Source organism: Leucoraja erinacea, chromosome 4 (genome assembly GCF_028641065.1).
Source record: "Leucoraja erinacea ecotype New England chromosome 4, Leri_hhj_1, whole genome shotgun sequence".
NCBI classification, from domain to species: Eukaryota; Metazoa; Chordata; class Chondrichthyes; order Rajiformes; family Rajidae; genus Leucoraja; species Leucoraja erinaceus.
In genome coordinates, this window is record NC_073380.1 from 100406498 (window position 1) to 100431516 (window position 25019).

The 25019-nt window shown below is 41.4% G+C and overlaps 1 protein-coding gene across 1 annotated transcript in view; it reads left to right on the top strand.

The window, feature by feature from the left end:
* LOC129696734 (coiled-coil domain-containing protein 102A-like) overlaps positions 1-25019 on the top strand; it is a 466367-nt gene that overhangs the window by 21084 nt on the left and 420264 nt on the right. Inside the window, exon 3 of the mRNA XM_055634868.1 lies at positions 15184-15407. Within this exon, the coding sequence (XP_055490843.1) occupies positions 15184-15407 (224 nt within the window). The remainder of the gene's footprint in view (positions 1-15183; positions 15408-25019) is intronic.

Here is a 25019-nt window from a genome sequence, read left to right on the forward strand (position 1 = left end):
AGCTGGCTACCAAGCTCATGGAACTGGTACTCTGCGCATCCCTCTGTAATTGGATCCTCGACTTCCTCATCCATAGACCTCAGTCTGTTCGAATTGGCAGAAATACTTCACCCTCATTAACAATCAATATGGGAGCACCTCAAGGCTGCGTGCTCAGTCCCCTGCTCTACTCACTCTATACTCATGACTGTGTAGCCGGACAAAGCGCGAACTCCATCATCAAGTTCACCGAAAATACCACCGTTGTGGGACGAATTTCAGGTGATGATGAGTCAGAATATAGAAGTGAGATCGACCGATTGAGAAAATGGTGCCAGCACAACAACCTGGCTCTCAATATCAGTAAAACCAAGGAACTGATTGTGGACTTTGGAAGAGGAAGGATGAGGACCCACAATCCTGTTTATATCAATGGGACGATGGTGGAATGTCAGAAACTTAACATTCCTGGGCGTGCATATTTCCGAAGATCTTTCCTGTACCCAGCACACTGATGTAATTATAAGGAAAGCACATCAGCGCCTCTACTTCCCAAGAAGATTACGGAGATTCGGTATGTCAAAGAGGATTCTCTTGAACTTCTACAGGTGTACAGTAGAGAGCACATTGACTGGTTGCATCATTGTCTGGCTCGGCAACTTGAACGTCCGGGAGCGGAGAAAGTTGTGACCACTGCCCAGTCTATCACCGGCTCTGACCTCCACACCATCGAAGGGATTTATCGGAGTCGCTGCCTCAAAAAGGCAGCCAACATCATCTGAGACCCACACCATCCTGGCCACACACTGGGAGGAAGGTGGCCTGAAAACACAGGGGCCTGAAAACTGTAAGGTCCAGGTTCAGGAACAGTTTCTGCCTTACAGCCATCAGTCTATTAAATACCACAGCCTCATATAGGCTCTGAACTACAATAGACTATTATTATTATTATTATTATTGTTGCACTATTTTGTTTGTTTTTTGATTATGTGTGTATGTGTACACACACACACACACACATATATATATATGGGTATGTTGTGAGTATGTGTATATATACACGCTGAGCTTTCCTTTTCTCTCTCGTTTGTCATATACTATGTTTGCATATTCTGTTGTGCTGCAGCAAGTAAGAATTTCATTGTTCTATCTGGGACACATTACAATAAAACACTCTTGGCTCTTGGCTCTTGACTCTTGAAATAGTTAATGTTTTCATATGAAGACCTTTTATCTGAATTAAAGTGATAGAGCTCGAGAGCTCCCCAGAAAAATAATGAGCAACTAGACTAAGTGGGAGCCGTTGGGTCCCATGTTCACACGGGAGGGCTGGTCCCCCAGCGCAATATTCCACCTCTCCACCAATTCCAATATTGGTGGCCAGTGGGGGGGGGGGGGGGGGGGGGGGGGGGGGGGCTTTCTGGAGCGCGAGTATGTGTATTGTGGGCTGAAGGGACTGGTTTCCAGATAAATAATGAGCAATGTGATTTAAGTGAATAATGAAGATGCATTTCAGTTAAGCTTATAAGGAGAAGGGGAGGAGGGTTGATCTGATAGAGGTAGATAGGGAAAGACAGGTGGCTTGAGTGAAACAAACTGTGGTATGGAGCAGTTGGGCTGAATGGCCTGGTTCTGTGTTGCATATTCCAAATAAGCTTTGTGTTATGTTGCCCTGTCAAGAAACACATCCTGAACTGGTAGCACCAAATATGCTATATTATTCCATCACCATGGAAACAGAAAAAACCCCATAGAAAATAGGTGCTGGAAAGGACATTCGGCCCTTCGAGCCAGCACCGCCATTCAATATGATCATGGCTGTCATCCAGAATCAGTAACCCGTTCCTGCTATTTCCCCATATCCCTTGATTCTGTTAGCCCTAATAGCTATAACTAACTCTCTCTTGAATATATCCAGTGAATTGGCCTCCACTGCCTTCTGTGGCAGAGAATTCCACAGATTCACAACTCTGGCTGAAAATATTTTTCCTCATCTCAGTACTAAATGGCCAACCACTTATTGTAACCCCTGGTTCCGGACTCCCCCAACATTGAGAACATTTTTCCTGCAACTTGCCTGGCCGATCCCTTAAGAATTATATATGTTTCTATAAGATGCCCTCTCATCCTTCTAAATTCCAGTGAATATAAGCCCAGTCGATCCATTCTTTCAGCATATGTCAGTCCTGTCATACCGGAAATTATCCTGGTAAACCTACGCTGCACTCCCTCAATAGCAAAAATGGCCTTTCTCAAATTAGGAGGCCAAAATTACACACAATACTCCAGGTGCGATCTCACCAAGGCCATGTACAATTGAGTATAGGAACTCCTTGCTCCTATACTCAAATCCCCTCACTATGAAGGTCACCATGCCATTTGCTTCCTTCATTGCCTGCTGTACCTGCATGCGTACTTTCACCATATTGGACTCTGCCTCTCAAATTCAGTCCATTGGATTCCATTGGAATAAAATCTGGTGACACAATGAAAGGTGTTAGTGAAACCATGTAGTCCATTTAATGATGCCAGTTTGGGAGGAATTTTTCGGCATATATCATAATTCAATTCTGTCAACATTGGAATTCATGGCAGATGAAAGTTTTTGTCAATTCAAATTTTGCGTCCTTTTCCAAAAAAGCTTTAGAAGTTTTGTGCCTGGAAGTTAGATTTCCTTTTTGAGGGAATGGGAAATCTGCAGTTCACCAATAAAAATCATGAAATTGGGATATTCTTGATTAAAGAAAGAATGATCTTGCTTATGTCTCTTTAAGAAGTGTTAAAACTGACCTGCATATTTCACCCTCACTGCTATTTGTTAGGCAGACGCAGTAAATTATTTGACCCATGGGGAGGCCTTAGACTGTCATGGAGAAGAGCCAAGGCCGGCATGGCTGGGGGTTACAAATGGTGGAATGCAATGCTGCCTCAGCTTCCCATGGAGTTCACTCCCCCTTCTTCCCCATGCATGATCTTCCACAGTGACCATGGGTGATTCATAACTCTCAGCGATCAGTAACAGCATTGGGCTGACATATCGAATGACACTGAGCTGCAATTATTAGCTCACAAAGCCTGACGTGTATTGAGAAATGCTGGCATTGAGTTCTGTATAAATAAAATAGGGGGAGTTTTTTTGTTCAATGTGCAAAAACGATACCCTGCGGGGAATTAACATCATACATAGTTCTCTACTTGCAGTGCGATGTGCTCCTCAGTGAATTGCGAGTTAATAATAAAGTTTGTAAATGCTGATCTCTTGATCCAATAGGCACCACACAGATTAGAGATGTCATGCAAGAAATATGAGAGGGAAATGACAATGGTGTCAGCATGAATTGGGATAGGAAGTGCTTGGTCCAATTTCCTGGTGAGCGATCGCAGCTTTAACATGAAATGAGAATCAACACTTCGAAAGCACAAAATTGCTTTTATGTTTTAAAATGACTTGCAAATGTCAACTTTCTAAGCACTTCATCAATGCTTAATTTAATCTTCATATTTTATTTTAATTTTCAACTAAATATATTTTGAAAAATCCTTCCTGATTCCTCCGAGTTGCAATAAAAATGTTTATTAAATCTTCATAAACTTGTAAATACTATTCTGCCATTCAAAGAGATTATTCTATAATATAGATTGAAATTTAAATAGGTTACATTTTGCATCATACAGCTCTGGAAAGCCGCGACTGTGAATAAAAATGAGAAAATCCACAGGAGATCGAACAGTTCCTATCAGAACCACAATGGGAGACAATGTAAAACAGCTGTAGAATTTCAACCCTATTAATCCACATAACTTTTGAACACTTAGGAAGATCTGAGGTATGGTTACGAAGGTAGGCAGTTATATGGAACACAAAAGTGCTGGGAACACAGCAGGAGGAACAGTATCTGTGGAGAGAGAAACATAATCAATGTTTTTGGTCAGAGACCCTTCATCACAACAGGAATGGAGAGAAAACAAGTGGGATTTAAATTGTGCAGATTAGATTTAGAAAGGGAATGCCTGTGATAAGGTGGAGACCATTGTCCAGGTAAAGTAATTGATTTTGGTACCAGCAGTCTGAGAGAGAAGGAGCAAATGAACATATTGCGTGTGATAGAGAACACAGCTGGAAGTCTGAAATAAAATGGAACGCTGGAAATACCCCTCACCATGCAAGAGAAGAACTAACTTACTGATAAAGTGGATAAACTTGCATCAGAACAGGATGGTTCTGACAAAAAAAAAGAGAGATTAGTTGCTGAAAATGCAAAGTTCAACTATGATCGCGAATGCTGCAATGCACTTAGAGGGAAAATGAGGAGCTGTTTCTTGTGCTTAGGTTGGACATTGTTTGATCAATGTCAGAGACCAAAAGCAGAGAGATCAGAGTGGGAGTGGAATAGACAGTTCAAGTAACAGGTGATAGGAACCCCGTGGGCACCCTTGTAACACAGAAGAGATGTTCTCCATAGCGTCACCCAATCTGTGTTTGATTTCTCCAATGTAGACGAGATATGCACTATTCAATACACAGATTGGGTTAATCTTGGATGGTTAGCGTAAATTTACAAAGAGCAAGTTTAATGACCAGTTTAATTGAATTTTCTTGAGAAAATTGCAGAGTGAATAATGAAAAATGAATGGACTTAGTAAATATACTGAGCAATTTTGGGTACCATATCTGAGGAAGGTTGTGCTGGCTCTGGAGAGGGCCCAGAGGAGGTTCACAATAATGATTCCAGGAATGAGTAGGTTAGCCTATGATGAGCGTTTGGCGACATGGGCCTGTACTCGCTGGAGTTTAGAAGAATGAGGGGTGACCTAATTGAAACATACAGAATAGTGAAAGGCTTGGATAGAGTGGATGTAGAGAGGATGTTTCCATTAGTGGGAGAGTCTAAAACTAGAGGTCATAGCTTCAGAATTAAAGGATGTTCCTTTAGTAAGGAGATAAGGAGAAATGTATTTAGTCAGAGGGTGGTGAATCTGTGGAATTCTGTGCCACAGAAGGCTGTGGAGGCCGTCTGGATATTTTTAAGGCAGAGATAGATAGATTCTTGATTAGTACAGGTGTCGGAGGTTATGAGGAGAAGGCAGGAAATGGGATTTGGAGAGAGAGATAGATCAGCCATGGTTGAATGGCAGTAGATTTGATGGGCCATATGGCCTAATTCTACTCCTATTCCTATATGACATTCTTGCCATAGAGGGAGTACAGAGAAGGTTTACCAGACTGATTCCTGGGATGTCAGGACTTTCATATGAAGAAAGACTGGATAGACTTGGCTTGTACTCGCTAGAATTTAGAAGATTGAGGGGAGATCTTATAGAAACTTACAAAATTCTTAAGGGGTTGGACAGGCTAGATGCAGGAAGATTGTTCCCGATGTTGGGGAAGTCCAGAACAAGGGGTCACAGTTTAAGGATAAGGGGGAAGTATTTTAGGACCGAGATGAGAAAAACATTTTTCATACAGAGAGTGGTGAATCTCTGGAATTCTCTGCCACAGAAGGTAGTTGAGGCCAGTTCATTGGCTATATTTAAGAGGGAGTTAGATATGGCCCTTGTGACTATAGGGATCAGGGGGTGTGGAGAGAAGGCAGGGATGGGATACTGAGTTGGATGATCAGCCATGATCATATTGAATGGCGGTGCAGGTTCGAAGGGCCGAATGGCCTACTCCTGCACCTAATGTTTCTATGTTTCTATGATCTTATGACAGCCTTCTCCCCCGTAACACTGTGGTCACCTGCAGTGAGGATATTCAGAGGAATTTGATAAGGTTCTTTCAAGGAGAGTAGTTATGAAATTTGCCTAACATTTTATGAAAGCTGTATAAGTTTGTGGTTGTGGCTGGGAATGTTGGGGCATAAAATAATATATTTTTTGAAGAGTTGTATTTGATAAAATCTGGGTGATTTTATGCCCCAACATTGAAGTCTGTGCAGGGTCATTTTTGTCCTCTATTAATATGAATGATTTTGGCATTTTAATGGGTAGTTCCATTTGCCTTATTTGTTTTCTGTGGATGACAGTAGAGAGGATTGCTCCCTGAAACATATGACCATGAACAAAATTAGCAATGTGCTGTATCCAGCAATTTAATTTGCACTCTGTTCTATGTTATGGCTCAATGAGTACTCGCTCACCTCCAAAATGGCACAATTATTATCTACCTTTGAATATGAGGGGCCATTATAGTTGGATCCATTTGTGTTCTGTTCTGACTTCAAGTGTGAATTTCAATTGGAACCACTCAATAGCAATCAGTGCACGAACCATGGCTTGTGTTCTGTTATCTATCCAAAGAAGAATGAATGCCTGTGGTATTGTCTTTAACACATTACTTTGTACTGCATCACAACAACACTGAATTTTTGTTCACCAGCACTGGTACAAGCAATGCTATGGTGCTGTGGATACGTTTATCATTTTACACTTGGTGGAACTTTTTTGATAGGACATTTATTAACATTAAATTAAAAAAGACATGTTGTTACTTTCTCCAGTTACATTACATTGAAAATGGGATGCTGTAGCCTGCTGATTTTTCTATTTGGAAGCATTTTGATGATAATCTTGATCTTTATTTCCGACTCTCATGATTACATTGCATTTACGAACAGTTTGAGAAAAAGGGAGCTGTTTGGTGATGGGATGATTGTTAGACATTAGTAAGTTACCTTATTTTCCTAGATTGTTATGAGAAATCCAAATGCAGATTTTCTGGGGCAGATCTTCAAGGACTGAGACAGTGGGTACACCTGAACCAGGATTTATCAGTCTCTTCGTTAGAAGAGTTGGTATTCCAGCTTAGATGTATGTATAGCTGAGTCGGTTTATCCGTTGTCTGATTTACTGTATGCCAGTAATTGTATGACTGTGTAGTGAGGCTGAGTTCTCCGTTGAGCTAAGTGTGGCATTGCAATCATTCCGCATTCCTGTACTCTCCCTGAATCTTGTCAAGATCTAATCTGGCTGCGTTTTGCGATTGCTTGGTCTCCCAAAATATACCAAGCACCTGTGCAAAATCTCAGTGGAGCCTACTTTCTGGGTACCTGCATTAGTGAGTTATATTCACTTTAATGACACTGCCCCTGTAAGTTCCTGATCCACATTCATACAATATACAATACAATAATACAATATTTATTACATGTCATTTAAACCTCAGTGAGGCTCAAACGAAACTCAGTTTCCACAGCCAGACAAACAAAGACAATTCCTACAAGACACACAAACAATTCAATTCACACAAACATCCATCACAGTGAATCTCCTCCTCACTGTGATGGAAGGCAAAGTCTTTTCTCTCCCCTGCACCAATTTTTCTCCCGATGTTGAAGCCCCAGCCGGGCGATGGTGAGTCCCACGACCATTTTAGGCCGCGCCGGGCGATGTACGGCCCCCGCTCCAGGTCTAAAAGGCACGAAGTTGGAGCCCCCGGTCGGTGTTGGAATGTCCTGCGGCCATTAACGCCGCGCCGGGCGATGTACGGCCCCGCTCCGGGTCGTTCCAACCCCACGACATGGTCTGGAGAGTCGCGTTGCGGGAGCTCCGAAAGGCGGTCTCCAGACAGGCTGTAGGGGGCCGCTGCAACAGTGAGTCGCACCGCCACTCATAGTTCTCATTCCAAAAAAACCCAACAATAGTGCATCACATGGACAACAACCTTTGATCACAATTTGGTTCGTGTTCAGTTCATATTAATGGTTCATATACTTTATTTAAATGTTCAATTGTACTTTTCCTCCTGCTTAACAGCTCTATTTCATGCTAATATCTCTTATTTATCTTTTCTAACCACCCTCTATCTTTCTATATCACTCACAATTGTGTTATTGTTTGCTCTTGTCTTAGCATGAAATCAACTTTCTACAAGGTCTGCTCACTGATAGAATTACACCATAGCAGAACAATTCCCTATATACTGGTTGAACGATGCTATTGCCAATTAACACCTGTTTGTATAAAAAGTAATTGGAAAAAAATGCAGTCATTGATAACAATCAGCTCAAAGTGATATTTGAAGACCAGCTGAAGTCATCAACCTATGGAATCTGCAGATGGGGTGATTTTTTAATGCTGTGCTTTTACACTTGGTTAATTTTGACACTGAGTTTCAGTAGCCCAACTGCTCTATATCCGCAGATCGGGCATGAAGGATTGTTTTGACTTGTGGGTTGTCCTGCTAAAGGATTACGATCATCAGATACTTGTGAATTAGCAGTAAATTTCCTTTTCAATTTACTAACAACACATAATGTATCTCCTTCCCCATAAAGACATCTGACTGTCATATGAGGAAAGATTGAAAAGACTTGGCTTGTATTCACTGGAGCTTAGAAGGATGAGGGGGATATCTTATAGAACCATATAAAATGACTATACTTAGCTGAATGACTAGAAATAAGTACCCAAGGGGGGGGGGGGGGGGGGGGGGGGGGTCCGGGGCGCTAGTATGGGTGTTGTGGGCTGAAGGGACTGGTTTCCAAAGGGCTAGTATGGATATTGTGGGCCGAATGGATTCTTGGGCTAGTGGCTCAGTCTCTCTAGCCTGTTGTGCTGGCAGCTCACTCACGCACAACTGGTGGGCTGGCAGGTGACTCACGGCTATTAAGCAGGATATAAGCAGGATGCAAGGCCACTAAAGACAGTGAATCGTGACCTCTCCCTCCTCCATCTTGCAGAGACTGCCACGCCCACACTTCTGGGTTTTATCGTCCCTTCCCCCCCCCCCCTCCCACCAGAAGGGGCGTGGCCTTCATGGCGTGATTGACAGGAGAGAGAATCTCAACATTTTTTAAACACTAATAACTATTATTTTTAATCGATGGGAAAAATCCTCAGTACCCGATGAGCGGAGGGGGACTCTGAGTAAGATGGCCAAAAAATCACAGCCGTACGTGGTAGCGTTTTTTCTAAAATCAATATAAAGCACAAACAGGATGTGGTTAAGATTAGACTTTTAATTATATAGAAGGCAACTTTAATTGCGCAAGGCAACTTTAATTAGGCAAGGCAACTTTAATTAGGCAAGGCAACTTTAATTAGGCAACACAGCTTTAGCATTTCCAAACCAAAGACAACACAACTTTAGCATTTCCAAACCAAAGGCAACACAACTTTAGCATTTCCAAACCAAAGGCAACACAGCTTTAGCATTTCCAAACCAAAGGCAACACAGCTTTAGCATTTCCAAACTATATTTTCAAACCACATTAAGGGCACTGGCAGGTCAGTAAAACCAGTCACAGTTTAGTAGACATGTGTTCAGTGTTATTCGCAGCTCAGAGACAGAGATGTGACCCTCTTGCTCCCCCATCTTGTGGAGACTGACTGAGGCACTCAACACCTCCGGGTTTTATAGTCCCTCCGGAAGGGGCGTGGCCTTCAGGAGAGAGAATCTCAACATTTTTTAAACACTAATAACTCTTTTATTTTTCATCGATGGGAAAAATCCTCTTGTCCTGCGCAGTGGAGGGGGACTCTGAGTAAGATGGCCAAAAATCACAGCCGTAAGTGGCAGCGACTTTTCTAAAATCAATATACAGAACAACAGGAAGTGGTCAAGCTGGATGCAGGAAAAATGTTCCCAATGTTGGGCAAGTCCAGAACCAGGGGCCACAGTCTTAGAACAAAGGGGAGGCCATTTAAGACTGAGGTTAGGAAAAACCTTTTCACCCAGAGAGTTGTGAATTTGTGGAATTCCCTGCCGCAGAGGGCAGTTGAGGCCAAATCACTGGATGGATTTAAGAGAGAGTTAGATAGAGCTCTAGGGGCTCGTGGAATCAAGGGATATGGGGAGAATGCAGGCACGGGTTATTGATTGGGGACGATCATCCATGATCACAATGAATGGCGATGCTGGCTCGAAGGGCCAAATGGCCTCCTCCTGGACCTATTTTCTATATTTATATTTATTAAGCCATGTTTTTTCTGCTCAAATGTTAAAGGAAGTGGTTAATGTAGTAGTTGATACATTGGCTTTAATTTTTTGAAATTCCTTAGGTTTGGGATAACTTCCAATAGATTACAATATATTGAATGTAATTGAATTGTATTGTATTGTATTGTATTCAAATTTATTGTCATTGTCTCAATTTGAGACAACGAAATGAATTTCCCTTACAGGCAGTATCATAAAAAAATCACAAAAAAAAATAAAAATAAATAATAAATAAATAATACAACATATTAAAAATAAAATTGAAATTGAATTAAAAATTTAAAAATTAAAAAAAAAAAATCAAAAATATGATGAATGTGATTTTTATTATCAAAAGAGTAGGAAACATCAAGCAGGAAATTATAGATAGCTTAGTATCAATCATAAAGAAATTGGTCCGTTCTTATTAAAGATGTTTGGGCAAAGTGCTGAAGGAAAAATCAATTAGATTTCCAGAAGGCATTTAGTATGGTGCCACATGAACATTTATGGTGGAAAATTAAAGCTCGTGGTGTAGGAGGACATGTGGATACAAAACTGGTGGGCTAACAGGAAGCACCAGGTGGGACTTCTGGTTGGCCTGATGTAAGGAATCGGGATTGCTGCTGGCCCTCAACGTTTTACAATATAAAACGTTTTTACAAATGGTTTGGATGGAGGAACTGACAGTATAGTTGCTAAATTTGTTAAAGCCACAACAATAGGTTGCAGAGTAAGTAAGATAAGATGATATAAGGAGGCAAGTGGAATATGAGGCTGGTAACAATTAATTGTCTATTGAGCAAACAATATAAATAATTTCCAAATAGTATGAGACTCTAAAACTCTGAGATGCAGGGTGTTCTGGGTGACCTCATGTATGTTTTATGAATAACTATTATACAGGTCTAGTAAACAATCAGCAAAGCTAACAGAATATTATTGTTTTATTGCAATGAAAATTGAATATTTAACTTGGAAGATAATGCTTTGGTTACACAGATTGCTGAGTCATGTGAAAACCCGTGTAGTGTCTGATCTCCATATTTTAGTAAGAATGTAAATGATTGAGAGAAGGTTGATTGAACTGATATCTAGAATGTTTAAGAAGAAACTGCAGATGCTGGAAAATCGAAGGTAGACAAAAGTGCTGGAGAAACTCAGCGGGTGCAGCAGAATCTGTGGAGCGAAGGAAATAGGCAACGTTTCGAGCTGAAACTAGAATGTACAGGTTGTCTTATGAGGAATTTGAGATACGGGCTACCAAGACAGATGTGTACAGCAATTCGTTCTTCCCCCGCACAATTAAAGCATGGACTAGTCTTCACCCTACCATAGTTACCCAACTAGATGCAACTAAATTTAAGGTGCCTCTTTTTCTACAAGAACCCTTTTTTGCTTAAGTCCACCCTCCGCCACTTCCAGTTTAAATTCCATTTGGAATATTTTTGGAGGACCAGGAAACCAAGAACCAAGGTTGGAGGGGTTAGTGTAATGAGTCGAGTCGTACACAGGTCAAGGTACAACGCATAGTTATTAAAGTACCCTTGCAGCATTGGTCTGCAGGTCATTACAGTGACTAGCAACTACTCAGACTGAAATATGTAAGCAAGCTCTTGGTAATATAAATCTCATAATAGCACTACAATTGGTTAGTAGGGAATAACCAACATACATCTTTCCTTGTAGAAACAAAATAAATCATCTATTTATTTATTTATTTATTTATTTGTTTATTTGTTCCGAACAAGTGAAGACATAAAAAGGAATAAATAACAACAACAAAATCGAAGTAGTCAAACAATTGGACATTCCAGGCAATATTTGCAAAGCAATGAAAAGCATAAAGCAAAATTTAAATGTCCAACACTTTTTCTTTACAAGCTCGAAAAGGAGTGAGAAGAAGAATAACTTATTTAATCTCACCCCTTCTCCCTAAACCCTTCTTCCATATTAATTAATTAATTAATTAATTGATTAATAATAATAATAATACCCTAGACAATTTTTAGAGATGTATACAGACATATATATACACAAACTGATATACACATACAAGTAATATGTATGAAGTAACCAAAAAACATAAATAAATAATAAATAAAATAATAAATAAACATTAACCCCTGTTTGTCAACCATCCCCTTCATCCCTGTACCTTGTGAAAAAAAGTTTTTTGTATGTCATTTTGAACTGGTTCATATTTGGACATTGCTTTAACTCCACATTCAAACTGTTCCACAATCCTACTCCACAGACCGAAATACAAAAAGGTTTTTCTGATCGTGCGGACTCTTTCTACCTTAAAATTAAATATTCTTCTTAAATTATAACCCCCCCACTCGCTCATTGAATAATTTTTGTATATTTCCAGGTAAGTTTTTATTTTTGGCCCTAAACATTATCTGTGCTGTTTTAAATGCAACCAAATCTTCTAATTTTAATAATTTTGACTGTAAGAATAATGGATTAGTGTGACCCAGATACCTGGCATTGTGAATAATACGTGTTGCTCTTTTTTGCAGAATAGTTAATGAATGTAGCGAACTTTTATAGTTATTGCCCCAGACTTCTGCACAGTAATTTAAATATACGTGGATACATGGTGGTTAAACAATACAGTAGCTGAAACTCTAATAACGCATATGGGGAAGTATAGATGGTTACACAAAATTGGCGTATTGGCGATTGGATAACCTTTCTCCTTCTTGTTGGTGTGGAAAATAAAATACTGGTATTGGCGCAGCATGTAGCATTGTGCCAAGTGGGATGAATCCTATTCCAGCTGGTGGTCTGTGACCAGTGGAAATCCCCGAGGATCTGTGCTGAAACCTCTGCTGTTTGTGATACATCTACATAACTTGGATCTAATTAAAGATGTGTTGGTTAGTAGGTTTGCAGGTTAACCCAAAATTGCCTGGGCCATGGACGGTGAATAATGCTGTCAAAATATACAGTGGTATATAGATCTGTTATGGGTAGTCGAGGTGGTCGAAGGTAGTTTTAGTTAATCGCCTTTGCAGACCGGTCATTTTCATTGGCACATTGGGGGGAAAAAACGTAAGCAGGAGTTTTCAGAACCAAGGATAACCGACCGGTAATGTTAAATGTCCGCCGAACTTCACATCTGTGTATCTCTGGCTTATTAAAAGTTGTCTGGCTTCTTAAAAGTTGTCTTCACTCCTTCTCCCCCTTATCCCCTCTTTCAAAGGACTGACCATACACTGTGCTAGCCGTCTTAATTACAGCGCTAACCTTCCTGTTGTGTATCACCTTGGCTTTGCACCGTGTGAATTTCAGACAGCGCTCCCCCACTTGCCCTGACCCCCGCCTTTGTGGTGTGTGTGTCTGTCTGTCTGTCTGTCTGTCTGTCTGTCTGTCTGTCTGTCCAGTCCCCGGTTTTCCAGTCCCCGCGACTGCCGGAAACTTGACAGTCACCGGGTGCCCGCTGAAAAATCGCTTAAGTGAAACAGGCCCATTAGGATTATCATTAATCATATTATCCTCCCACACCTTTACAGAAACCTCTCTCAGGGACAAAATTGATGCAGACTTTACTTCACCAAGAGGGTCTGCACTAAGATCTGTGGTCTCTTGTGACTTGAAATGCAGGCTGAGAAACCTCTTGCACTGGTCTCACTGCTCCTGTGCTGCACAATTGTTCCAGACTGCTGCTGCGGATGTATGTCACATCTGACAGAATGCTGCTCACTATTGTACCAGATAGGTCACCATAGCTCTACACTCTAAGTTTGGAACACTTTATGTACTTTACCCCAAGTGCAGAGGGAGATAGTAAGAAAGTAGAATATGTCAGAATTGAGAGCTTTCCCAAAGTACATGCTGTTCTAGGCCAAGCAAACAAGGGTTTCCCTCTGATCTCCCAACCAACTACCTGTCAGGAACACTAGACAGAAGCCTGGGAGAGTCCCTGTGGCTCCCTTCCGCGCACAACATCTTGTCTCCTTCTTATCTGTCCCATTAACATCTCTGCATTTCAGTGCATGTGGGAGCATATTCCTTTTTTCTATTTCAGCTATTTCTCATAAAGCAGTCAGTCCCCTGCACAGGTTACAGCAGTGCAGCTCATTGTGCGTGACCCTGAGGTCTGGATCTCGTGGTCACAGCTGAGAACTTAACTAAGTTGAATTACATTGTGGTTTTGGACCCAACGTGATTTAATTCTTCGTTGAAGTAATATTGTGAGTAGTTAATTAAATCATTGAATGTAGTAACAGTACTATTATACTCCCCACATGTTGATGGCTTATACCAATTACTCCCTTTGTTGTAAGATCTTAAGGAAATTGGAAGGTCAGATTGGGAAAAATGTTTCCATCTGCCTTAGGATCTGAAGACAATTTAAAAGTCAGGGCTGTGTAATATAATTCGAAATTTTGTGCAATGTTTTCTAGAGCAAGAATATAATATTCAAACAGTGGGCATAATTAAACAGAAGGGCATGTCATGCATTCAAAACAGATTGGAATTTCTTTTGCTAAAAAAAGTTATTTTTCTATTATTTCTTGAATTAGATTTTTAAAATTAATTTATTAGAGTAGCACTGTCTATTTATTTGTATTCTTGACTGACTTACAGTGTAGGCGCCAAGCTGGCAAAGGCTGAGACTCTGCAAAGTGTCAAAGAAACAGCTTCCTAGAAGAACCACAGTTTTCTGAATCCTATGCAGATTTCTAAAGCTGACAATCTACATTGCACTTTGTGATATAAAGTTCATTTGTTTTGGGAAAAACTCTCTGTTCACGTCTTGTAAAGAACACCAGGCAATGGTCCAAATAGATTTCAAAAAAAATGTCTGACTGACATTTTAATTGACAAAAGACTAACATATAATTGACAAAGGACTAACATCTAACTGGTTTGAAGAAAGGTCACGACCCGAAACGTCATCTTTTCTTTCGCTCCATAGATGCTGCCTCACCCGCTGAGTTTCTCCAGCATTTTTTATCTACCTTCGATTTTTCCAGCATCTGCAGTTCCTTCTTAAACATGTAATCTAATAAGCCTTTTGAATGCCTAAACGTTTCACAGGCTGAAATGCTGGTAATGATTCTCAAAGATCTGACAATATCCTTCAAATATTTGACACACCTGCCCTTTCTAAAGTTATTTCTTGATATTAAATGGAGACAGATTTTGGAAAAGTTCCTTTTTAACCATTGGGAAGTATTCCAGTAAAATTGGTACAGAAAAAAAAAACGTTCTCTCTATTATTTATATTGTGATTATTTTAACTGTAAACATTTCTTGTGGTTTGTTCCCAGGATATCGATATAATTGAAAATATACTGAGAGATAAGCAGAATGGAGGGGGACAAAGTCTGGAGTCTTCCGCCATTTTGAGTTTGTGTAATTCTACCACCCCTTCTGAAAGATCCAAGCATCGTCTGGAAGATACAATGCCACCATTTGAAGATGACTCCATGAAAACCATGGCTCTACAACTTCGGCTGGATGAGTCACAGAAAATACTTCAGAAGGAAAGAGAGTAGGTGAAAGATTTAATAATAATGTTACTGTTGTTATTTAGTTTAGGACTGTATGGTGAGGGCTGCAGGATGCACCATATTTCTGTTTAATAAGCAGACAACTGAGCGACTTGGTTCAGCTATGTGTCACAATCAGGAAGCTTTATGATTAATATTTCTTGATCAGTTTTCAAAATAATGCTGCCATGATGCCACAGAGCGTAGTCGTGGAAAGAGAAGTACATAAACCCTTTGTCCAATGTACCTCAATGTTCAACCGACTGATCTATCATTTGCATTGGATAACTGTATAATTTGTTTGGATAAAATGATTATTCTTAATGTTGATCTCGAAACGCATTGGAATCAGAAATGGGCAGGGAAGGAGGGGACTGGGGTATGATAAGTACAGTGCCCTCAATAATATTTGGCACAAAGACCCATCATTTATTTATCTGCCTCTGTACTCCACAAGTTGAGATTTGTAATAGAAAAAATCACATGTGATTAAAGTGCACATTGTCAGATTTTAATTAAGGCCATTTTTCAACATTTTGGTTCCACTATGTAGAAATTACAGCTGTGTTTATACATAGTCTCCCCATTTCAGTGCACCATAATGTTTGGGACACATGTCTTTACAGATGTTTGTAATTGCTCGGGTGTGTTTAATTGCCTCCTTCATGCAGGTATAAGAGAGCTCTCAGCACCTAGTCTTCCCTCCAGTCTTTCCATCACCTTTGTAAACTTTTATTGCTGTTTATCCACATGAGGACCAAAGTTGTGCCAATGAAAGTCAAAGAAGCCATTATGAGACTTAGAAACAGGAATAAACCTGTTACAGACATCAGCCAAACCCTGGGCTGACCAAAATCAACTGTTTGGAACATCATTAAGAAGAAAGAGAGCACTGGTGAGCTTACTAATCGCAAGGGCACTGGCAGGCCAAGGAAGACCTCCACAGCTGATGACAGAAGAATTCTCTCTATAATAAAGAAAAATCCCCAAATACCTGACTGACAGATCAGAAACACTCTTCGGGAGTCGGGTGTGAATTTGTCAATGACCACTGTCCACAGAAGACTTCATGAACAGAAATACAGAGGCTACACTGCAAGATGCAAACCACAGGTTAGCCGCAAAAATAGGATGGCCAGGTTACAGTTTGCCAAGAAGAACTTAAAAGAGCAACCACAGTTCTGGAAAATGGTCTTGTGGATAGATGAGATAAAGATTAACTTATATCAGAGCGATGGCAAGAGCAAAGTGTGGAAGAGAGAAGGAACTGCCCAAGATCCAAAGCATACCACTTCATCTGTGAAATACGGTGGTGGGGGTGTTATGGCCTGGGCATGTATGGCTGCTGAAGGTACTGGCTCACTTATCTTCATTGATGATACAACTGTTGATGGTAGCAGCATAATGAATTCTGAAGTGTATTGACACATCCTCTGCTCAAGTTCAAACAAATAACTCAAAACTCATTGGCCGGCAGTTCATTCTACAGCAAGACAATGATCCCAAACATACTGCTAAAGCACCAAAGCAGTTTTTCAAAGCTAACAAATGGTCAATTATTGAGTGGCCAAGTCAATTACCCGATCTGAACCCAATGAGCATGCCTTTTATATGCTGAAGAGAAAATTGAAAGTGACTAGCCCCCAAAACAAGCACAAACTAAAGATGGCTGCAATACAGGCCTGGCAGAGCATCACCAGAGAAGAATCCCAGCAACTGGTGATGTCCCTGAATCGCAGACTTCAAGCAGTTATTGCAAGCAAAGGATATGCAACAAAATACTAAACATGACAACTTTCATTTACATGACATTGCTGTGTCCCAAATATCAAGGTGTCCTGAAATGGGGGGACTATGTATAAAAACTGCTGTAATTTCTACATGGTGAAACCAAAATGTTTAAAAATAGCCTTTATTAAAATCTGACAATGTGCATTTTAACCACATGTGATTTTTTCTATTACAAATCTCAAATGGTGGAGTACAGAGGCAAATAAATACTGTAACTGATGGGTCTTTGCCCCATACATTATGGAGGGCACAGTATCTATTGTATCAAATACTACTGAATGGGGCTAACCCCTTCCCCATGACACACTGTGCAGTGCAGTTTGCTGGGGTCCAGAGCTTTGGGTTTGAAGGTTGTTGGGGAAGGGTACTCATTGGGTTGAGGGTGGTGCTGTTGCTTTGATGGATGTTTTTTTTCTTCTAGATCAGAGCCTTATTTGGGAAGGGCTGATCTCGGGAGTAGATCTCTGATGATTGTGTGTCTGAGACCGAGGGGATGAATTCAGATTGGAAGGGTGCGAGGAACGACTGAGGTCAGGATTAGGGATTTAACTCATTTAGGAATCATAAATTCAGGGAGAAGACAAAAAGTAAAAAAATAAACCAATGGGAACGTACATGGTGTGAGATGTCAGCACTAAGCTGTGTCCTGCTTAGAAAGGCGTCTATTATATCATGCTGTTGAAAAAAGGCAGTACGATGGATCCTCATTGTTCTGCGAGAAACCAAGGACATGGCATGACTTAGAAACCCGTGGACAAATTTCACCAGCATCGTTGTAAAGGAGCATTGATACTGGGTGTGTGACATGATGATGCAGAAATTGTGTCTTCAATATAGATATGATTGAAAATATTAACCAGCTTTGTGGACTGGCCGTAAAACTCTGTATAAAATGGTTATAGTCACAGAGTTGCACCTCAACCAATGCAGCCAAATTTCGGGGCCCAAATGTCCACTATCTAAGAGCTCCATTTTGCTGATGCATGTCAATTGATGTATCCAAGTAGGAACAGGTCCTTGTTGGATTGTCCTAACACACGCACAGTGATTAGGATCCAAAGACTTTTATTAGCAATACAGCATTGGTAACTTCATCTTAACATACAGCTCAAGACTGGGAAAGAAAGGGAAAAGGGCTTTCTATTAAACCAGTGGGTGGAGCTACGGTATGACTCATAGCAATGAGTGACACGGATCTACATTTTCTTAAATTATGCTTAATTTGTGCCTCAACCTATTTCCCCATCCCCTCTGATCTTTCTTACCTTTGCACTGCGCAAACATTTGTTAAACTGAGCCTTCGAAATTGACTCAACATTGACTCAACTCAGTGCTTTTTCCCAATTTTGTTTTCCCAAGATTTATCAAAATCAGACCACAGATTTCACTCCGAACTGACCTAGTCAGTATAGAATAGTCACAGTAACACAGGAAGAACTTGATGACCACAGAAATGTTACAGAGAAAACTTATGAGATGTTGCTTGGGATGAAGATGCTTATTATAAAAAATCAGATTGGTTGTCTGAGATGCTTTTCTTTGGAACAGAAAAGATTGAGGGAAGATTTAATTAAGGCGTTTATGGTTTTGAGAGAATACAGTGAAATGAATAGGAAATGGCCTATTTTCCTTAGCAGGGAGGTCAACTAACATCGAAACATAGAAAATAGGTGCAGGAGTAGGTCATTCGGACCTTCAAGCCAGCACTGCCATTCAATATGATCATGGCTGATCATCCAAAAACAATACACCGTTCCTGCTTTTTCCCAATATCCGTTGATTCCATTAGCCATTTGATGGATTAGAGGGAGGTTAGGATGACATGGTGGTGCAGCAGTAGAGTTGCTGCTTTACAGCGCCAGAGACCTGGGCTTGATCCTGACCACGGGTGCTGTCGGTATGAAATTTGTATGTTCTTGCCGTGACCTGCATGGATTATCTCCAGGTGCTCTGGTTTCCTCCCACACGCCAAAGACATACGGGTTAGTAGGTTATCTGGCTAAGGTAAAATTGTAAGTTGTCTATGGTGTTTGTAGTATAATATTAGTGTATGGGGATCGCTGTTAGACACGGGCTCGGTGGGCCAAAAGGTGTGTTTCAAGCTGTATCTCTAAACTAAACTAAAAAAAGATGTTGGGGAGGTTTTTTCACCCCCAAATGAATATAGGTCACCAGGGCTCATTGCTTGAAAGGGTTGGTAAAGCAGGAATACTCATTACATTTAAGCTGAACCTGAATGAGCACTGTTCTGCCATAACATACAAGGCCACAAACCACATGAGACAAGTCTAAATGGCCCTAATTGGTAACCATGCATTTGTCATGGTGAATACCTGACTCGGGACAATCTGACCTGGCATATCATGACATCACATGTTTAAGAAGGAACTGCAGATGCTGGAAAATCGAAGGTAGACAAAAATGCTGGAAAAACTCAGCATCTATGGAGTAAAGGAAACAGGCAACGTTTCGGGTCGAAACCCTTCTTCAGACTGAAACGTTGCCTATTTCCTTCTTCCATAGATGCTGCCTCACCTGCTGAGTTTCTCCAGCATTTTTGTCCACCTCATGACATCACATGATGAGTTGCCAGCGCATGCTGTTTGCATTTGTGGAACTACAAAAATCACTTTAAATAAATAGAGATGAGGGCACGCATGATTGGATTGGCCATACTACGAATCACTATCCTTACAGTTTCTTCAACTATTTACTGATTTAAAAATTAATTTTAAATCACAACTTTTCAATGTCTAACAAAGAGCGGCTGTGGGATGTTTTACCTTCTCTGTTATGGTTCTTGATGCCATAATAATGAACACTAAGGTAGATGTAGAAAATACAAAATAGACCCTGGTGAAAATGTTATGAATATTGTCTGGGGCTAATTTTGTTTGCATGATGACAAGCTTTTAATACATTTTTTGAATTACGCATCTGCTATATTTCACCTGGCGTTAGTGCATAAGAAACATGGTCTCTCTGTTCCGTACAGGGATTAGCACTCGTGAGCTAATGATTTTTCTTGAGAGTGACTCAAACAATAGTAGATATTCGTACATAATTAACTCACAGACAGATTCTCGACAACACTTTATTTATTGCAACATGGCCTAGCTTTTGCTGGAAAATCCAGCTTTGTGGCTTGTTACAGAGACGTTTTGTATATTTTGCCACAGTGAGGAGTGTGGAAGAAAAGTATTAATATTAATGCACTTTATCTCCACATAAACCATCAATATTATTTATACATTCTTTGCCCTGTGATTCATATAATAACAATCCATTGATTTATTCAGTGCTGGTGTGCTTAAAACGGTCTCACTTACTGATCCACCACACCGGAATCCTTCTAAGAGGGTTTTCACCTTTATAAATTGTAATTGGAGCTACATTTGGAATGTGGAATGCGTTTCAAAACAGTCAATGTCACAGATGATTTGTTCTCTGCACATTATCACAAAATAAAATTGTTTTAGGTTTACTCATACATCAGTTTGTCATCAAGAAGAGAGAACATGTCCCACTAGAAGGAATCTTGCAGCATCCAGATTTAGAATTTACATTAGAGATACAGAGTGGAAACAGATCCTTCAGATCACTGAATCCACGTTGTCCAGCGATCCCTGCACTATCCTACACATTGGGGATGACTTGTAATTTTACCAAAGCAATTTAGCCTACAAACCTGTACGTCTTTGGGGTATGGGAGGAAATTGGAGCACTCGGAGAAAACCCACGCAGTCACAGGGAGAATGTAAAAACTCCAGACAGACAGCACCTGCAGTCAGGATCAAAATTGGGTCTCTGGTGCTGTAAAGCAGTGACTCTACCACTGTGCCACTATCCAGCCCAGTAGATGTTTGACAATAGGTGCAGGGGTAGGCCATTTGGCCCTTCGAGCCAGCACCCGCCATTCAATGTGATCATGGCTGATCATCCCCAATCAGTTCTCCGATCCTGCCTTCTCCCCACATCCCCTGACTCCGCTATCTTTAAGAGCCCTATCTAGCTCTCTCTTGAAAGTTTCCAGAGAACCGGCCTCCACCGCCCTCTGAGGCAGAGAAATCCACAGACTCACAACTCTCTGTGTGAAAAAGTCCTTCAGCCGTGACATGAGAGCAAAGGCGGGTAAACAGTTGTCTCTTAAAAGATTTAGATATCATTACTTGCAATATTATAATAATATAATATTGTTATATCTACACCATTACTAAAACTTTCATCTTGACCACTTCCGGTTTGCTTTTAAAATATAAATTGTGTAAAAACAGTACCCTATATCGTTAGAATGTTTTTGCCACCTTACTCACTGTTCTCCTCTGCTCCAAGGGCACCAAGATTTGTTCCGATCGGTGGAATATTACAAAAGTTATGAAGGTTTAAAAAATTGTGAGCAGATTGGTCTTCTCGCCTGTCAGTCACCAAGAAAGTAACGCCCCTTCCGGGCGAGGAGAATAAATCCCGGAGGTAGGGCTGAGTCCACAAGCCATGTGTAGTCGGGGGAAGCCGCTGTGTAGAGTCGGGGGAAGCCACTTTGTGGAGTCGGGCAAGCCGCTGAGTGGAGCTGGGAGGCGCTGTGTGGTGCCGCGGCCACTGAGTGGAGTCCCTCCCCCCCACACACCCCCTCCCCCCAAACACACCTCCCCCCCCACCCCATCTCCCCCCCCGCTCCCCCCTCCCCCCCCCCCTCTCACACAGCCCTTCCCCCCACACACACACCCTCCCCTTTACCGCTCCCCTTGTCTTACCCCTACCTCACCCCTCTCCTCCACACCACACCACCCACCCTCCCCACACCACCCCTGCCCCACACACCTCCAACGCCACCCCTCCCCGCACTTCAGATTCCCGTTAGAGTCTTTTTCATGGACATGGTGCTATATGGTGTGAATTATATTAAAATCTTGAATGCCCTACAGTCATGTAAAATGCACAGCACCGTACAATATCAAGTTATACAATCAGTGATAAAGGGAAGGAGTTTCACCTTCTCAAGGCGTAGGGGGTGGGAACTGTCGGTTTACAGAAAGTGGCTGCATTTTCAATCTGCACGCGTGATAATCTTGTGACGCCTGAAGCAACTGATAAATCTGATAACTAGTGGCTGTAATACGTATATAGAATACTCAGCAGCTGCCAGAAAGGAGCAAACAACATTTTACTTTCATGAAAACTGGCTAGACCTCAGGGCAATTCTATTTACATTATTCTCATCAATTTTATTAAAATCATAATCTTGAACTTTGTGGGGCACTTGAATTCTAAAACGGAGAAAGCAAACTGCTGAATGGTGGAGTTTATCATCTGTCTACATTCTGCTCCAGCCTTATATATACATTATTTCTTTGGCTGTGGCCATTTGGACATTCCATTCCTTGCTTCCTGCTACTGGTGACAGAGCTTGTAACTGCTTGGCTCAAACACAAACAATTCCTTCTATTGCTTTCAAACCACTTCATCTTTTAAATTCGTCTCTTTGATTCAGCTGGTGGTCGCCCTTCTTAACCATATAACCATATAACAATTACAGCACGGAAAACAGGCCATCTCGGCCCTTCAAGTCCGTACCGAACACTTATTTTCCCGCTAGTCCCATCTACCTGCACTCAGACCATAACCCCTGTCCCACTTAGGAAACCTGAACGAAAACCTCTGGAGACTTTGCGCCCCACCCAAGGTTTCCGTGCGGTTTCCGGAGGTTGTAGGTGGTTGCCGGAGGTTGCAGGTAGTGGAAGCAGGTAGGGAGACTGACAAAAACCTCCGGGAACCGCACGGAAACCTTGGGTGGGGCGCAAAGTCTCCAGAGGCTTCCGTTCAGGTTTCCTAAGTGGGACAGGGGCATTAACCCTCCATTCCTTTCTCATCCATATACCTATCCAATTTATTTTTAAATGATAAAATCGAACCTGCCTCCACCACTTCCACTGGAAGCTCATTCCACACAGCTACCACTCTCTGAGTAAAGAAGTTCCCCCTCATGTTACCCATAAACATCTGTCCCTTCATTCTCAAGTCATGTCCTCTTGTTTGAATCGTCCCTACTCTCAATGGAAAAAGCTTATCCACGTCAACTCTGTCTATCCCTCTCATCATCTTATCATCTTATTTCCAGGTGATGTGTCTGTTTTACATCTGCAGTCCATAAAGTGACAAACCGTTAAAGGTGTTAAATAACTGGCTGTTACTGGTGTTTGTGCACCAATTGAAGAATCTACATGAGGGTACATTTATTTAGTTACAGTGACTGCCTCTTACAACCATAAAGGGAGGCAAGATTCTTAATTCTCACTCATCCTTCATGATACCTTGAATTGCATTATGAAAAAATGGAAAGGTTACCTCTGTTGGATTTTCCTGAAAGATTTGCTGGTTCTCAAAGATGATTTATGTTGTAGAGGATATTATGTATTCTACTCTTCAAATTAAGTCGTAGATGAGCCAGTAGATTATTTTGATTCTGTTACGCCCCAAGTAGATTGACTTTATAAAGTCTGGTTGGATTACAAAGATGTCACGGGGGCTACAAGTATTTCTGAGAATGATCCCTTTGAGATGCCGATTCATTTGACTGTTAATTGTTGATTTTAGAGATAGGAACAAATCCTGCAAGTTAGGCCAACCTTCAATCTCACGGTTAGACTGAATTTCCTACTTGTGCTTCTGGTCGTTTAATAGTCATTTATTCCGGACAGAGAATCATTGAGTTTATTTAAGACTGAAAATGATGAACTCTTGGCCATTAATATCATCAAGAAATAAAGGGATGATTAGGAAAATTGAGTTTTTATAGATGATCAGCCATGACCATATTTGTTGGTGGATCAGGTTTGACAGGTCATATAGACCACTCTTACTCTGATTTCTTATGGATCCCATAGGTATTGTATTTATGGGTTTCTTTTCACCTGTATGTATTATAATTTCTACAAGATGGGTCCAACTGTTCTTCCAACAGTGTTTAACCACATGTCTATCCCATGTACTTGATAGCCAGGAATACACTCACGCTTTTAGGTTTCAGCATTCAGAAACGAGTTGCGGAGCCAGTCGATCAACTCTTCGCACCTCTGCCTTAGCTCTTGTGTATGACCCAGCTGAGTACTGAGTATGGAGTAGCAGTGGACACACTAGCCTGGTAGACACGAGCCTGAACCGGGTGCCTTCAATCTACTCCAGTCGAGCAGCTCCCTATACCACGCATTCTGCCTGCAGAAATCTGAAGGCAAGCAGCAACTCTGGCACTATCTTGTTGTGCCATGGACCCAGACCATCTCCTCCATCAGGCTATCAGCAGAGAGCAGAGGCCACCCCGACTGAAGTCCCGTCACCCCTTTTCTCCACATGGAAAACAACTCCTAGCATCCATCCAGCCAACTGAGACAAAAGCACACTGGATAGCCACCAAGTGGACACAGGAGTGGAAGGCAACCTCATCTCCATTACACAGCTACATCTCTTCGCCAGATAAAAGCTGTCCAGGGCCTGACCTCCGCAGAGGAGCATGGATGAACCTTCGTACTGGAGTTGGGCGTTTCAATGCCAGCGTGTGGAGATGGGAGCTCCGCCAGAGCCCAGCCTGTGAATGCGGAGCAGAACAACAGACAGCCAACCATGTTATCTCTGGGTGCCCGCTCTACCACCCACCAAATGGAGCTCAGGGCCAGGCAGACATTGACGCAGAGCCAACAACCTGGCTGCTCAACACCCGGCTTGAGATCTAACTATTCCTTTGGTTTATGTTTCATTCGCAAGAAGAAGAATAACGTTTACATGGGAAATCCAAAAGTTCAAGCTGAATGCAAACCCATTGCAGGTGGGAA